Source organism: Hemiscyllium ocellatum, chromosome 6 (genome assembly GCF_020745735.1).
Source record: "Hemiscyllium ocellatum isolate sHemOce1 chromosome 6, sHemOce1.pat.X.cur, whole genome shotgun sequence".
Taxonomy (NCBI): domain Eukaryota; kingdom Metazoa; phylum Chordata; class Chondrichthyes; order Orectolobiformes; family Hemiscylliidae; genus Hemiscyllium; species Hemiscyllium ocellatum.
In genome coordinates, this window is record NC_083406.1 from 88,164,936 (window position 1) to 88,182,328 (window position 17,393).

A 17,393-nucleotide genomic window follows, 5' to 3' on the forward strand; every position below is an offset into this window, starting at 1 on the left:
AGGAACAGCCTGACATAGTCTTATTCACAATGTCCCAAACAACATCATAACATTCCCTGGAATTGTCCTGTCCCACCAACAGGACAGATCCAACAGAAAGTGATAGGACAGAGGGACATCGAGGTGCAGGTACATAATTCTTTCAAATTTGCGTCACACACAGACAGGGTGGTTAAAAAGGTATTTGGCACGCTTGCCCTCATTACTCCTTTGAATATAGCAGTTGGGAGGTCATATTGAGGTTCTATAGGATCTGGATGAGGCCTGTTCTGGACTACTGTGTCCAGTTCTGGTTGCCCAGTTATAGGAAGGATATTATTAAGCTGGAGTGGGTTCACAAAAGATTTACCAGGATGGTGCCAGGTATGGAAGGTTTGAGTTATAAAGAAAGGCTGGATAGGCTGAGAGGCAATCTGATACATTTATACAATAATGAGAGGTAGAGTTAGAATTAATGGTTGTTTATTTTCCCGTGGATGGGAAATTGCAAGACATAGGGGCACATTTTTAAGACGAGAGCAGAGAGATTTAAAAAAGAGATAAGAGATAAATCTTTTACATAAAGGGTGGTTCGTGTGTGGAATGAACTTCCTGCGGAAGTGATAGTTATGGGTTCAATTACAATGTTTAAAAGACATTTGGATAGATACACGAATAGGAAAGATTTGGAGGGATATGGAATAGGAGCAGACAGGTGAGACTACTTTAGTTTGAGATTGTGTTGAGCATGGACTGGTTAGACCAAAGGGTCTGTTTCCGTGCTGTATGACTAAGTCAGGATGGAATTGCCCTGGGAGTCCTTAACATTGATTCCAGACACCATGAAGTCTCATGGCATCAGATTCAACATGGGCAAGAACACTTCCTGCAGATTACCATTTACCATCCTTCCTCAGCTGATGAGTCAATGCTCCTCCAGGTTGAACTCCACTTGAAGGCAGCACTGAACATGTCATCAAAGATCCCTAGCAAAACTGGAGTCAGTTGGAGTCAAGGAAAGTTCTCTACTCATTGTCATGCCTGGCATAAAGAAACATGAGTATGGTTCTTGGAAGTCAGTCATCTCAGCTCAGGTCATCTCTGCAAGAGTTCCTCAGGGTAAAGCCAATCATCTCCATCTTCATCTGCTCCATCAATGATCTTCCCTCCATCATTAAGACAGAACTGGGGATTTTCATTGACTGCTGCACAATGTTCAGCACCGTTCACCAGATACTGAAACAGTCTATGTCCAAGTACATGATCAAATCAAGGTTTTGGGCTGACCAATGGTAATCAAGATTCACTCAACACAAATAACAGGCAATAACCATTTCGAAAATGAAAGATCTAACCATTGCCTTCTGACAATCAATGGCATTATCATGTCTGAATCATCCATTGTCAATATCCTGGGGGCTACCATGAACAATGACTAACAGCTTTGACCACAAATCCATCAGGAAATATTATTCTCAAGATATTATATAGAAGCAGTGGAGGTGGGTACAATCATTACATTTAAAAGGCACTTGGATGGGTAAATGAATAGGAAGGATTTAGAAGCATTTGGGCCATATGCTGGTGAATGGGACTAGGTGAGATTGGGTTGTCTGGTCAGTATGGATGAGTTGGACAGAAGGAGTCTGTTTCTGTGCTGTATGACTCTACGGAAAAAAGAAGAGGGCTGATCCAGTCAGGAGTTCCCTGAGCAGGCTGTCAAAGCCATTTGGTAGAATCTCTCAACATCAGGACTTTTCAACAAGCAGAAGACATAGCTTGGCTGGTAGTAAGGAGATACTGTTTGACAGATCCTTCGTGCACACACATTTGCTGTACGCTACCGTACACTGTGTTGGTGAAGAGATTATCATGCATCTCCTTCTGGAAGCTTGAGAAATGTCAAATTGCAATGTAGTGTTAGCTTATTCTCTACAAAGAACTGATTAGAACCTTTTGCATATACTTACAGATAATATTTATATCTAAGTATATTTTTGAAATTAAGACAAACCATGACTAACTCACCAATTGCCTCTCAAAGCCTGTCCACTATCTTGCCTGGGTGAGTGCAGTTCCAACAACACTCAAGGAGCTCAACTCCATCTAGGATAAAGCAGTCCCTCACTTGGTACCATATCTTCAAACAATGAGAATCTCCACTACCAGTGCACATTGACAGCAATGTGTATCATCCACAAGGCACTACAGTAACTCACCAAGGCTTCTCCAACCTTCCAAATTTGTGACTTCTAAAACTTAGAAGGACCAAGGGCAGCAGATGCATGACAATAGCACCTTCTGCATGTTGTCCTCTGAGACACACATCTTCCTGACTTGAAACTATATCACTCTTCCTTCAGTGTTGTTGGGTCAACATCCTGGAAATCCCTTCCTAACAGCATTGTTGGTCTACCTTTACAAAATGGACTGCAGTAGTTCAAGAGGCAGCTTACCACCACCTTCTCAAGGACAGTTGTGGATAGGCAATAAATGTTAGTCCAGCCAGTGATCTCCACATCCCATGAATGAATAAATGAAAGACTAATTTTTGTAACTTGGTGATTGAAGAAGAGTCATGTTGAACTTGAAACAAACTGTTTCTCCCTACTGTTACTACCAGACTGCTTGGGTTTTCTAGCATTTTCAATCTTTAGTTCAAAATTACCAGCATTCGCAGCATTTTAGTTTTAAAACATGACTGTTGTTTCATCATAGGTTTCGACACCTTTAACAAATAGATACTTCACACTGAGGTAGTTACAGGTGTACAGGATTGCATGCCATGAACCTCAGGAATCATCTTTCATATAGCCTCCTATTTCTATTTGTATTTTGCAAACTATCTCTGTGGAGAACTAAGTTTAAGTGAATTAACAACAGTAGTATTGTTCAACCAATTATCCCCTGAGTTTTGGTGACAGTGAATTTAACAGTATATAACTGATAAACATCATAATAAGTACAATGCCAAAGTAATCCAGTGTAAAGTTGTATATTTTAAGAGTAGTTTTTAGTGACAAACATACAACCTTTTCAACAGATATTCAGTCATAATACCTTTTTATTTAGCTACTGGCATTGTTTATATCCTATTCACACCAAAAGAACTGCATACATGATCTTATACTTACCTCTAATATAAATCCTCTGCCTCTGAATTGTTTCTTCCTGTGTGATAATGTTTTCGGCTGTGCATTCATAAGTTCCAGATTGATCCAGAGACACACTTTTGATTGTAAAGTTCAAAGCTATTGAATATTCTTTGGTGTTTATCGCATTCATGCTGAGGTGATGCACTGTATGATTGTCCCTGCTCAGAAGACGGCAGGTAATGTTAGAGTATAAAAACTTATTGGCTCGGCAGAATAGAATCAGGTCATCACCTTCAGTAGGCATTGCATCATGTTCCACTCCAATCTCAAATCCAAATTCATTTGGTATATCTAATAGGCCAAACAAAAACACATGGTCAATAAAATAGGCATTTTCAATATCAGCATTATGGAGTACAATTAAAATCACAATAAAGCTGCTATAATGGTCGAGTTGGTCAATTCACCTGGTAGTCCAGTCTCTAAGCCCTGGAGTATTATTAATATTAATCCTCAAACTTAATCTAAGTTAGCTAATTTCAATGATTGCAGTAGTTAGCTACAGTGCCTAGGACTTCTTAGACAATAGTCAGCCAAGGTCTTCCCCATTGAGTTGTTCCCCACATTCCCACCAAAAAGTATTTCCAAAGATTCCTATTACAAAAGACACATGTGAATGTCAATTGAGGACAAGAAATAGACTTGGCTGTAATAGCTTCTAAATTTGAAAGGCACTTTAACAGATTCAACAGAGCTTCCTACAAAAAATACCTGTACATCAGCAAGAACCAGAGATAAGATCATTGCAAGGAGAGATCATGATGGACCCGATATTTTGTTCAAAAGGAATCTAACTGTTTTTAATACAGTATCTGTGATAGTAGTCCTTAATAATGACTCATGAAAAATGTAGTCACATTGGAAGATGCTATAATTATACTTTGTGTGGTGCACGCTTGTGTGCAGAGGAGACAAGTTCTAAATACACAGAAGAATAATACAATAATACTGTTGTATCTTGATAAAGTTTTGACTAGTTTGCCAAGAAATGTTGTGCTTGGATCAGGATTGTGCTCAGATAAGAAGTCCTGTAACCTACAGATAAAAATAGGCAAGTGGCTAGCCTTTGCACCACTGCTGCCATTTAATTGTTCATTCAGCAATTCAGCATAAACACAACAGAAAACTCACAACAAAAATAAACAAACTGATACAGAAGTGATTCAATGTCTGAAGCTCGCAACTTGCTGTGGATGGAATTTGGTAGTGTTTGACCTGTGTTTACATGATAAAGTGAAGCACATAAAACTATATAATTTTATGCCAGAATCAGAATTTTGCAATTTATGGACTTGGATCAGGAAGTTTGTACAAAACTGGTGGTGGGCTGGAGTTTTCAGCATGGAACAGAAATATGCTTAGATTAGGTGCACATTCATTTAGAATGGACTGTACATGCAAATATAAATGGAAAATATTGCAAATATCATACAAAAACTAACAGGAATCAGGGTACAATTGTACAGTTGCTTCATTTTCAATATTGCCTCTTAGGTGTAACTCCAATATTCTTTTCCATTGTTTATCGTTCATTAATAGCATTTTTTTTAGGTTAATTTATTCATCATAATGAGATGTGAAAAATCTGTATTGAGTTAATTATGTTTTACATGTCTATGTGATTCAACTTACTTTGATTTAACCCACTCCTCATGCAATTAAAAATGTAAAAGAGAATCAATAAAAAGCAACTTTATGACCATTGTGACAAAAAAGGGGCTTTAAACAATCCTGAAAACAAAGCATAATTAAATGAAAATCATGATGTTGATGTAGACAAAGTAACCTACAAGCTGAAATTAATGGCCTGTTTTAAACATAAGCTAAAAAACAGAATTTAAATACTTTTGAGGGATTCAGAAGTGCAACTCAACTCTTTGGAATTTTAACCCATGACTTATACCCAAGAATAGTATGAATCAATTTGTTCAACATTTAGAAAGAAGCTGGTATGTTTGGACCATTCACAGATTTTAAGTTAGCTATGAAACAGGCTTCACTGAAGGAAAAAACAACAGCCCTATTGCTTTTGACAATCTTCCTGCAAACTAACCAACACACTTTGAAATAATTTAAAGGGAATTTATTTACTTAAGTGATTTGAAACTTCCTCTGGAAATAGCTCACAGGTTTCCTGATGGAAGATATTGTTTATCTTTGCCAAGCACCATCAAGAATCTCAAAACAAAATGCATTTAGTGACACTGGAAAATCTCTGAGATAAGGCAGTCCTGTTCCTGTCTCACCCATAATAATTACTAACACACCCACAGCCATGCTGAGTGCCAGCAGAGAAGGAGGGCTATGAACTGGAAGCTGAGAACTTGTTCTGTATGAAAACATAAGATCAACAGTACTACAAACATTGAAGACCAAGTGACTGAATTTGAAATCTGTCCTACATGTCACACTATTTCATCCATCCTGTAAATTTGGGTCCATACCTGATCTTAAGGTTAAAGCCAATGCACAAAGGTGACACAAAAAAATTCTTATTTTTCTTGTCCTTTTCTAAAAGTGCTGGATTCCTTTGAGGTATGGTTTCTTAGGGATCAAGAGATCTTGGCATCCCAAAGAAATGAACATTCTTTTGGAACCTACAGAGTGGATTGGGTGGGGGAACTTCCACTTCCTCACTCTTGGTACACACTGGGAAAACATTTTGGGAAATTGCACAAGCTGAGTTCGTGATTTTCCACCCGTAAATTTTAGTGGATGGAAACCTCCCATGTGTTATTTCCTGCAACGCAATCCCAGCCTGAACCAGAAGCAGAACATCCTACCTGAGTGTTCACAGTCATAGCCAAGTGAAAGTTAGTCCTCACTCAGAATATATCCAGCACATTTGTGCAAACAATACCGCTAAATTGTTTTGCAAACATCTTAAAGAAAAAATGGCAGGTGAATGATCCACCTCAGCATCCTGCCCAGTTACCACCATTGTAGAAGTCAGTTGGTTTGATATATTCCAAATGATATCAGTAAACTATGCAAAGATTCATCAATATTATGGACACCTACAACATCCCAACTCTGATGTTGAAGATTTGAGTTCCTGTACTAGCAACACTGCTAGCCAAGCTCTTCCAGTACAGTCACAATACTGGAATTTTACCAACAGAGTGGAAATGTGCTTAAGTTTGTCCTGTCCACATAAAGAACGTCAAACTTAATCCAATCCCATCCAGCCAGTTACCATCCCAACAGTTTACTCTTAAACACTAGCAAAGTGATGGAAGGAGTTTGTAACAACTTCCTTGCTCATGTTCAGTTTAGGTTCTGCCAGGGCCATGCCTCCAGACACCATTGCAGCCTGTTCTAAACCCAAACATTAGTAGTGAATTTTAGAAGAGACGGGTTCTTACTGCCTTGATATTAATTTGATCAAGGAACCCATGCAAAACTGAAGGAATTAGGAATCAGGGGAAAATTCTCCAGTGGTTGGAACCATGTCTGCAGACAAGATATTCGCTGTGCTTGTTGAAAGCCAATCATTTCAATGTCATCACCAGAATATCACTGCACAAGTTCTTTGTCAGTGTCCTAGGCCCAACAATTTTCAGCTGTTTTATCAATGATCTTGCCTCCATTATGGTCTACTCCTAGTCTGATTCCTTATAAGGTCTAAAGCAGAGAGATTTGCTGATGATTGTTTCCTGTTCAGTTCTGTTGACCATTCCTCAAACAATGAAGCAATGTGTGTCCTTTTGACTAATACCTGTCCATTACCCAGAATTGTGCTGAAAAGTGACAAGTAAAGAAGTGACAGGCAATTCCCATTTCCAAAATGAGACCGTCTGTCAAGATGTTAGTGGTATTATAACCAAACCTCTTATAATTGACCACAAACTGAGTCAGATCAGTTCATAACTATTGCGGTTCAAACAGCAGGTGGAAGCAGGAAATTCTACAGGCGGTAATTCACCTCCTGATTCCCTAAAATTGTCCACCATCTCAAAGGCACAAGTTAGAACTGTTTCTGGGAATATTCCAACTTGCTTGGATGAATGCAGCTCCAATAAAATTCACAAAACTCAATACCATCCGGGATAAAATAGTCCATTTAACATAGAACATAGAACATAGAACATAGAAGGATACAGTGCAGTACAGGCCCTTCGGCCCTCGATGTTGCGCCGACCGAATCCTACCTAACCTATACTAGCCCAATAACTTCCAAATGCCTATCCAATGCCCGCTTAAATGACCATAAAGAAGGAGAGTTCACCACTGATACGGGCAGGGCATTCCATGAACTCACAACCCGCTGTGTGAAGAATCTACCCCTAACATCTGTCCTATACCTACCACCCCTTAATTTAAAGCTATGTCCCCTAGTAACACCTGACTCCATTAGCGGTAAAAGGTTCTTAGTATCTACCCTATCTAAACCCCTAATCATCTTATACACTTCTATCAGATCTCCCCTAAACCTTCTCTTCTCCAATGAGAACAGCCCCAAGTGCCTCAGCCTTTCCTCATAAGATTTTCCTACCATTCCAGGCAACATCCTGGTAAACCTCCTCTGCACTCGTTCTAAAGCTTCCACATCCTTCCTATAGTATGGCGACCAAAACTGCACACAATACTCCAGATGAGGCCTCACCAGAGTCTTATACAACTGCAACATGACCTCAGGACTCCGGAACTCAATTCCTCTGCCAATAAAGCCCAGTACACCATATGCCTTCCTCACAGCACTATTTACCTGGGTGGCAACTTTCAGAGATCTGTGTACATGGACACCAAGATCCCTCTGCTCATCCACACTACCAAGTAGCCTACCATTAGCCCAGTAATCCATCATCCTGTTATTCCTACCAAAGTGAACGACTTCACACTTAGCTACATTGAATTCCATTTGCCACATTTCCGCCCAGCTCTGCAACTTATCTATATCCCGCTGTAACCTACCACTTCCTTCCTCACTATCCACAACTCCACCGACTTTTGTGTCATCCGCAAACTTGCTTACCCAGCTTTCAAGTCCTTCCTCTAGATCATTTATAAAGATAACAAAAAGCAATGGTCCCAAAACAGATCCTTGTGGTACACCGCTAGTAACTGCGCTCCAAGATGAACATAATCCATCAACTACTACCCTCTGTCTCCTTCCAGCCAGCCAATTCCTAATCCAAACCTCTAATGTATCCTCAATGCCATACCTCCGAAGTTTTAGCATTAGCCTACCATGGGGAACCTTATCGAACACCTTACTAAAATCCATATACACAACATCTACTGCTTTACCCTCGTCCACTTCCTTAGTCACCTTCTCAAAGAACTCAATAAGGTTTGTGAGGCACGACCTGCCCTTCACAAAACCATGCTGGCTATCCCTGATCACGTTATTCCTACCCAGATGTTCATAAATCTTATCCCTTACCATTCTCTCTAAGACTTTGCCCACCACTGAAGTCAGACTCACTGGCCTATAGTTACTAGGGCTATCCCTACTCCCTTTCTTGAACAATGGGACCACATTTGCTATCCTCCAGTCCTCTGGTACTATTCCCGTTGACAATGACGACATAAAAATCCAGGCCAATGGCTCTGCTATCTCCTCCCTAGCTTCCCATAGGATCCTGGGGTAAATGCCATCAGGCCCAGGAGACTTATCTATATTCATCCTTTCCAATATTCCCAAAACCTCTTCCCTGCATATTTCCAGGGCATCCATTCTAATTATTTGTGATTCCATATTCACATCAGCAACAGTGTCCTGTTCCTGAGTGAATACTGATGAAAAGTACTGATTTAATGTCTCTCCAATCTCCTCCGCCTCCACACACAACTTCCCACTACTATCCTTGACTGGACCGATACCTACCCTAGTCATCCTTTTATTCTTGACATACCTATAGAAAGCCTTTGGGTTTTCCCTAATCCTACCAGCTAAAGACTTTTCATGTCCCCTTCTCGCTTCTCTTAGCTCCCTCTTTAGCTCCTTCCTGGCTACCTTATAACTCTCAATCGCCCCTACTGAACCTTCACGCCTCATCTTTACATATGCCGCCTTCTTCCCTTTCACAAGGGACTCCAATTCCTTACTAAACCACGGCTGCCTCACAAGGCCCTTTACACCATGCCTGACTGGTACATACCTATCGAGGACACGCAGTAGCTGCTCCTTGAACAATCCCCACATCTCATTAGTGTTCTTCTCTTGAAGCCTGTTTTTCCAATCCACACATCCTAAGTCATGCCTCACTGCATCATAATTTCCCTGCCCCCAGCTATAGCTCTTGCCCTGCGGCGCACGATTATCCCTCTCCATCACTAAAGTAAAAGTCACCGAGTTGTGGTCACTGTCCCCGAAGTGCTCACCTACCTCCAAGTCTAACACCTGGCCTGGTTCATTACCTAGAACCAAATCCAATATAGCCTCCCCTCTTGTTGGCCTGTCGACATATTGTGTCAGGAAACCCTCCTGCACACATTGTACAAACACCGACCCATCTAATGAACTCGAGCTATAGCTCTCCCAGTCAATATCTGGGAAGTTAAAGTCCCCCATAACAACCACCCTGCTACCTTCACTCTTTTCCTGAATCATCCTCGCAATATTATCCTCTACTTCTCTAGGACTATTAGGAGGCCTGTAGAAAACACCTAACAGGGTGACCTCACCTTTCCTATTTCTAACCTCAGCCCAAACTACCTCAGATGGCAAGTCCTCTTCCATCGTCCATTCCACTGCTGTGATACTATCTTTGACAAGTAATGCCACGCCTCCCCCTTTTTTACCCCCATGTCTGATCCTACTAAAACATTTGAACCCTCGAACGTGCAACAGCCATTCTTGTCCCTGTTCTACCCACGTCTCTGTAATGGCCACAACATCGAAGTCCCAGGTACCAACCCACGCTGCAAGTTCACCTACCTTATTCCTTATACTTCTGGCATTGAAGTATACACACTTCAATCCACCCTTCTGGTTACAGGCACCCTCCTTAGAGATCGCTGCATTATTCCTAACCTCCCTACACTCAAGGTCCTGTACCCTAAAGCTACAGTCCTGGTTCCCATGCCCCCGCAGAGTTAGTTTAAACCCTCCCAAAGAGCACTAGCAAACCTCCCCGCAAGGATACTGGTGCCCCTCAGGTTCAGGTGTAGCCCATCCTTTTTATAGAGGTCCCACCTTCCCCAGAAAGGACCCCAGTTGTCCAGAAACCGGAATCCCTCCCTCCTGCACCATCCCTGTAGCCACGCATTTAACTGCTCTCTCTCCCTATTCCTCGACTCTCTATCACGTGGCACGGGTAACAAACCAGAGACTACAACTCTGTTTGTTCTAACTCTGAGCTTCCAACCTAGCTCCCTGAAAGCCTGTCTGACATCCTCACCCTTCTTCCTACCTATATCGTTGGTGCCAACGTGGACCACGATCTGGGGCTGCTCCCCCTCCCCCTTAAGGACCCGGAAAACACGATCAGCGACATCACGTACCCTTGCACCTGGGAGGCAACATACCAAACGTGAGTCCCTGTCGCCCCCACAAAACCGTCTGTCTGTACCCCTCACTATCGAGTCCCCAAGAACTATTGCTCTACCTTTCTCCACCCTACCCTTCTGAGCAACGGGGCCAGGCTCCGTGCCAGAGGCCTGAACCTCGTTGCTTGCCCCTGGTAAGTCATCCCCCCCACAAGTATCCAAAACGGTATACTTGTTCTTGAGGGGAATGACCGCAGTGGGTCCCTGCACTGGCTGCTTCCTCCCACTCCCCCTCACTGTCACCCATCTATCTTGAACTTTCGGAGTAACTACTTCCCTAAAGCTCCGATCTATGACCTCCTCTGCCTCCCGAATGATCCGCAGTTCATCCAACTCCAGCTCCAGTTCCCTAACACGGGTTTGGAGGAGCTGGAGATGGGTGCACTTCTTGCAAGTGTACTCAGCAGGGACGCTAATGGCTTCCCTCACCTCATACATGTTGCAAGAGGAACATTGCCCTCTCTGCACTGCCATCCCTCTAAAAGTAAGCTTTCCTTAAAAAAAAACAACAACAAAACCAACTAAATCTAAAGAAACAAACAAGGAAAATGCAGCACTTACCCGGTAGTCACAATTGAATGCAGCACTTACCCGGTAATTGGCATATTGGTACTTAATTGGCATATCATTCAGCAGCAGAAATGTTTATCCCCTCAAACAAATTGCACTATGGCCGCAGTCTGAACCAACGACAATATATGATGCCCTGTAGCAATTCTTTTTTTTAAGAAAGCCAAATCCATGACTTTTATTGCCCATTTGAACAAGAACAGCAGACGCACTGAAATACTAGCACTACCATCTTCCTCTTCATGTTGCACATCATGCTGACTTGGATATATATTCATTCCCTGACAATGCATTGAAATCCTGGAATTCCCTCCTGAATAGTACTTTGAAATTCCCTTACCACAAAGATTCCAGAAAGTGGCTGACCATAATTATTACATCTTCCTGCCTCCTGCTCATACTCTGACATCTGTTGCCTGTGCATCACTCTAACTGTTCTTCCATCTGCCATCATTGTACTCAATTACTCTTTTTATCTCGACATAGAGAAAATTGACACACAGCCACCTGAGAAGTAAAATACCAGTAGTAGAGAATGGACACGATGCTCCTGATGCCTTGAGGTAAATACCATGGATTTGACTGGGACAAAAATATAATTGCTCATCCAGAGAGACCTCCATGGGTCCTATAAGCTTCATTGTGCTTGGATGCGCTTCTGTCCCATTAACACCAATGTTAACTCATTCTTTATCTGAATACATTTTTATCCCTCTTGTACAGTCAACTGTTGAGGCTGAGTCATTCAGGATATTCAAGGCTGCAATGGGCAGATTTTTAATTATTAAGGGAATCAAATGTTATAGGGAACAAGCAGTAAAGTGGAGTTGAGGATTATTAGATCAGCCATGATCTCATTGAATGCTGGAACAGATCCTACATCTGATGGTCTTATTGTGAAAACACACAGATAAATGCAGGAAAAGTTGAATAAGGAGCTGAAATTGGCCTGTCGTAAAGATGTTACTACAATTGTTCTGGGGGATTTTAACATGCAGGTAGACTGGGAGAATCAGGATGGTGTTGGACCTCAAGAAAGAGACTTTGTGGAGTGCCTCCGAGATGGATTCTTAGAACAGCTGGTGCTGGAGCCTACCAGGGAGAAGGCAATTCTGGATCTGGTATTGTGCAACGAACAAGAATTGATCAGGGACCTCGAAGTGAAGGAGACATTAGGAGGTAGTGACCATAATACAATAAGCTTCAATCTGCAATTTGAAAGGGAGAGGGTACAATCGGTAGTGACAATATTTCAGTTGAATACAGGGAACTATGGAGCTATGAGGGAGGAGCTGGCTAAAGTTCAATGGTGCAATACCTTAGCAAGGATGACAGTGGAGGAACAATGGCAGATATTTCTGGGTATAATGCAGAAAATGCAGGATCAGTTCATTCCAAAAAGGAAGAAAGATCCTATGAGGAGGCAGGGGTGGCTGTGGCTGACAAGGGAAGTTAAGAAACTTATAAAGTCAAAAGAGAAAAAGTATAACATAGCAAAGATAAGTGGGAAAACGGAGGATTGGGAAACTTTTAAAGAACAACAGAGGATTACTAAGAAGGAAATGCGCAGAGAAAAAATGAGGTAAGAAGTTAAACTGGCCAAAAATATAAAGGAGGATAGTAAAATCTTTTAAGATTTAAGGGAAAAAAATGGTTAAGACTAAAATTGGCCCTGCGTGTCCTCGATAGGTATGTACCAGTCAGGCATGGTGTAAAGGGCCTTGTGAGGCAGCCGTGGTTTAGTAAGGAATTGGAGTCCCTTGTGAAAGGGAAGAAGGCGGCATATGTAAAGATGAGGCGTGAAGGTTCAGTAGGGGCGATTGAGAGTTATAAGGTAGCCAGGAAGGAGCTAAAGAGGGAGCTAAGAGAAGCGAGAAGGGGACATGAAAAGTCTTTAGCTGGTAGGATTAGGGAAAACCCAAAGGCTTTCTATAGGTATGTCAAGAATAAAAGGATGACTAGGGTAGGTATCGGTCCAGTCAAGGATAGTAGTGGGAAGTTGTGTGTGGAGGCGGAGGAGATTGGAGAGACATTAAATCAGTACTTTTCATCAGTATTCACTCAGGAACAGGACACTGTTGCTGATGTGAATATGGAATCACAAATAATTAGAATGGATGCCCTGGAAATATGCAGGGAAGAGGTTTTGGGAATATTGGAAAGGATGAATATAGATAAGTCTCCTGGGCCTGATGGCATTTACCCCAGGATCCTATGGGAAGCTAGGGAGGAGATAGCAGAGCCATTGGCCTGGATTTTTATGTCGTCATTGTCAACGGGAATAGTACCAGAGGACTGGAGGATAGCAAATGTGGTCCCATTGTTCAAGAAAGGGAGTAGGGATAGCCCTAGTAACTATAGGCCAGTGAGTCTGACTTCAGTGGTGGGCAAAGTCTTAGAGAGAATAGTAAGGGATAAGATTTATGAACATCTGGGTAGGAATAACGTGATCAGGGATAGCCAGCATGGTTTTGTGAAGGGCAGGTCGTGCCTCACAAACCTTATTGAGTTCTTTGAGAAGGTGACTAAGGAAGTGGATGAGGGTAAAGCAGTAGATGTTGTGTATATGGATTTTAGTAAGGCGTTCGATAAGGTTCCCCATGGTAGGCTAATGCTAAAACTACGGAGGTATGGCATTGAGGATACATTAGAGGTTTGGATTAGGAATTGGCTGGCTGGAAGGAGACAGAGGGTAGTAGTTGATGGATTATGTTCATCTTGGAGCGCAGTTACTAGCGGTGTACCACAAGGATCTGTTTTGGGACCATTGCTTTTTGTTATCTTTATAAATGATCTAGAGGAAGGACTTGAAAGCTGGGTAAGCAAGTTTGCGGATGACACAAAAGTCGGTGGAGTTGTGGATAGTGAGGAAGGAAGTGGTAGGTTACAGCGGGATATAGATAAGTTGCAGAGCTGGGCGGAAATGTGGCAAATGGAATTCAATGTAGCTAAGTGCGAAGTCGTTCACTTTGGTAGGAATAACAAGATGATGGATTACTGGGCTAATGGTAGGCTACTTGGTAGTGTGGATGAGCAGAGGGATCTTGGTGTCCATGTACACAGATCTCTGAAAGTTGCCACCCAGGTAAATAGTGCTGTGAGGAAGGCATATGGTGTACTGGGCTTTATTGGCAGAGGAATTGAGTTCCGGAGTCCTGAGGTCATGTTGCAGTTGTATAAGACTCTGGTGAGGCCTCATCTGGAGTATTGTGTGCAGTTTTGGTCGCCATACTATAGGAAGGATGTGGAAGCTTTAGAACGAGTGCAGAGGAGGTTTACCAGGATGTTGCCTGGAATGGTAGGAAAATCTTATGAGGAAAGGCTGAGGCACTTGGGGCTGTTCTCATTGGAGAAGAGAAGGTTTAGGGGAGATCTGATAGAAGTGTATAAGATGATTAGGGGTTTAGATAGGGTAGATACTAGGAACCTTTTACCGCTAATGGAGTCAGGTGTTACTAGGGGACATAGCTTTAAATTAAGGGGTGGTAGGTATAGGACAGATGTTAGGGGTAGATTCTTCACACAGCGGGTTGTGAGTTCATGGAATGCCCTGCCCGTATCAGTGGTGAACTCTCCTTCTTTATGGTCATTTAAGCGGGCATTGGATAGGCATTTGGAAGTTATTGGGCTAGTATAGGTTAGGTAGGATTCGGTCGGCGCAACATCGAGGGCCGAAGGGCCTGTACTGCGCTGTATCCTTCTATGTTCTATGTTCTATGTTCTAAGACAGAAACAGGGGAATACATTACAGGGCACAAAGAAATGGCAGAAGAGTTGAATTGGTACTTCAGATCTGTGTTCACTGGGGAAGACACAAGCAATCTCCCTGAGGTAACAGTGGCTGAAGGACCTGAACTGAAGGGAATTTGTATTTGCCAGGAATTGGTGTTGGAAAGACTCTTAGGTCTGAAGGTTGATATGTCTCCGGGGCCTGATGGTCTACCTCCCAGGGTACTGAATGAGGTGGCTCTAGAAATCGTGGATGCATTGATGATTATTTTCCAGAGTTCGATAGATTCAGGATCAGTTCCTGAGGATTGGAGGGTGACTAATGTTGTACCATTTTTTAAGGAAGGAGGGAGAGAGAAAGCAGAAAATTATAGACCAGTTAGTCTCAGTGGTGGGAAAGATGCTGGAGTCAATTATAAAGGATGAAATTACGACACATCTGGATGGCAGTAACAGGATAGGTCAGAGTCAGCATGGATTTATGAAGGGGAAATCATGCTTGACTAATCGTCTGGAATTTTTTGAGGATGTAACTCTGAAGATGGACAAGGGAGATCCAGTGGATGTAGTGTACCTGGACTTTCAGAAAGCCTTTAATAAAGTCCCACATAGGAGGTTAGTGAGCAAAATTAGGGTGCATGGTATTGGGGGCAAAATACTGACTTGGATTGAAAATTTGTTGACTGGCAGGAAACAAAGAGTAGTGATAAACGGCTCCCTTTCGGAATGGCAGGCGGTGACCAGTGGGGTACCGCATGGTTCGGTGCTGGAACCGCAGCTTTTTACAATATGTATTAATGATATAGAAGATGGTATTAATAGTGACATTAACAAATTTGCTGATGATACAAAGCTGGGTGGCAGGGTGAAATGTGAGGAGGATGTTAGGAGATTACAGGGTGACCTGGACAGGTTAGGTGAGTGGGCAGATGCATGGCAGATGCAGTTTAATGTGGATAAATGTATGGTTATCCACTTTGGTGGCAAGAACAGGAAGGCAGATTACTACCTAAATGGAGTCGAGTTAGGAAAAGGAGCAGTATAAAGAGATCTGGGTGTTCTTGTACACAAGTCAATGAAGGCAAGCATGCAGGTACAGCAGGTAGTGAAGAAAGCTAATAGCATGCTGGCCTTCATAACAAGAGGGATTGAGTATAAAAGCAAAGAGGTTCTTCTGCAGCTGTACAGGGCCCTGGTGAGACCGCACCTGGAATACTGTGTGTAGTTCTGGTCTCCACATTAAAGGAAACACATTCTGGCTTTTGAGGGAGTGTAGCGTAGGTTCATGAGGTCAATTCCTGGAATGGTGGGACTATCTTATGTTGAAAGATAGGAGTGATTGGCCTTTATATCCTTGAGTTTAGAAAACTGAGAGGGGATCTGATTGAGATGTATAAGATTATTAAAGGATTGGACACTCTGGAGGCAGGAAACATGTTTCCGCTGATGGGTGAGTCCCGAACCAGAGGACACAGCTTAAAAATAAGAGGTAGGCCATTTAGGACAGAGATGAGGAGAAACTTCTTCACCCAGAGGGTGGTGGGTGTGTGGAATGCTCTGCCCCAGAAGGCAGTGGAGGCCCAGTCTCTGGATTCGTTTAAGAAAGAGATGGATAGAGCTCTCAGGGATAGTGGAATCAAGGGTTATGGAGATAAGGCAGGAACAGGATATTGATTAAGGATGATCAGCTATGATCATAATGAATGGTGGTGCAGGCTCGAAAGGCAGAATGGCCTACTCCTGCACCTATTGTCTATTGTCTATAATAGCAGGCTAGTTCATCAGAAGCAGTCGGTAAACTGGATGGAAGGATGATAGAGTCTAATGTTATCAGTACTGTGCTGGCCCTGCATTCATGTGTAACAGACTGCCTCTATGCACAGCGTGGCAACTGTCAGAGAGAGCCAAGCCCAGGGCACTCAGTGCCTGCCAGTTACATGGACAGACCTGCATTCCATGCTGTACAGACTGGTTTCCCAGCATCAATAGCAAAGTGAGTGGGAGATGAGGGACTTTGACTTCCCTCCAAGTGCCCCTAACTCTCAGGAGGACAAGGCAGTGCCAGCAAATACTCACAGGGAGAAACCATAAACACCATTTGTAAAGATTCTGCTTTGGACAGTCCAGAGGTGCTTGGTCCCATCCACCCCCCCCTCCACAACCCCCTCCACCACCAACACCCCCCCCACCACCGCCCCCCCCCACTGCCCCCCGCCCCCCCCCCACCTGTTTGTCTGTGACGTTGAAGCCTGCAGAAATCCCTCATTCTCCGTTCTGGATCTGACTCCTCTCCTCCCACTCCGAACCAGGCCTGCCCAGGTCCTGCTCGAACTCAACACTCCTTCCCCTCCTCCAGAGCAGACTGGAACCCACACCGCATAGCTCCCTGCATCCCCATCAGAACTGATATTTCCCACACACCCTGACCCATCCTGAACACTCCATCACCGACCTAGTCCCACTTGC

At 42.9% G+C, this 17,393-nt stretch overlaps 1 protein-coding gene across 1 annotated transcript in view; it reads right to left on the reverse strand.

Moving 5' to 3' along the window:
- The window catches only part of flt1 (fms related receptor tyrosine kinase 1), a 202,745-nt gene that overhangs the window by 67,509 nt on the left and 117,843 nt on the right, over positions 1-17,393 (reverse strand). The window contains exon 13 of the mRNA XM_060826118.1: positions 3,114-3,425. Coding sequence (XP_060682101.1) covers positions 3,114-3,425 — 312 coding nt within the window. The remainder of the gene's footprint in view (positions 1-3,113; positions 3,426-17,393) is intronic.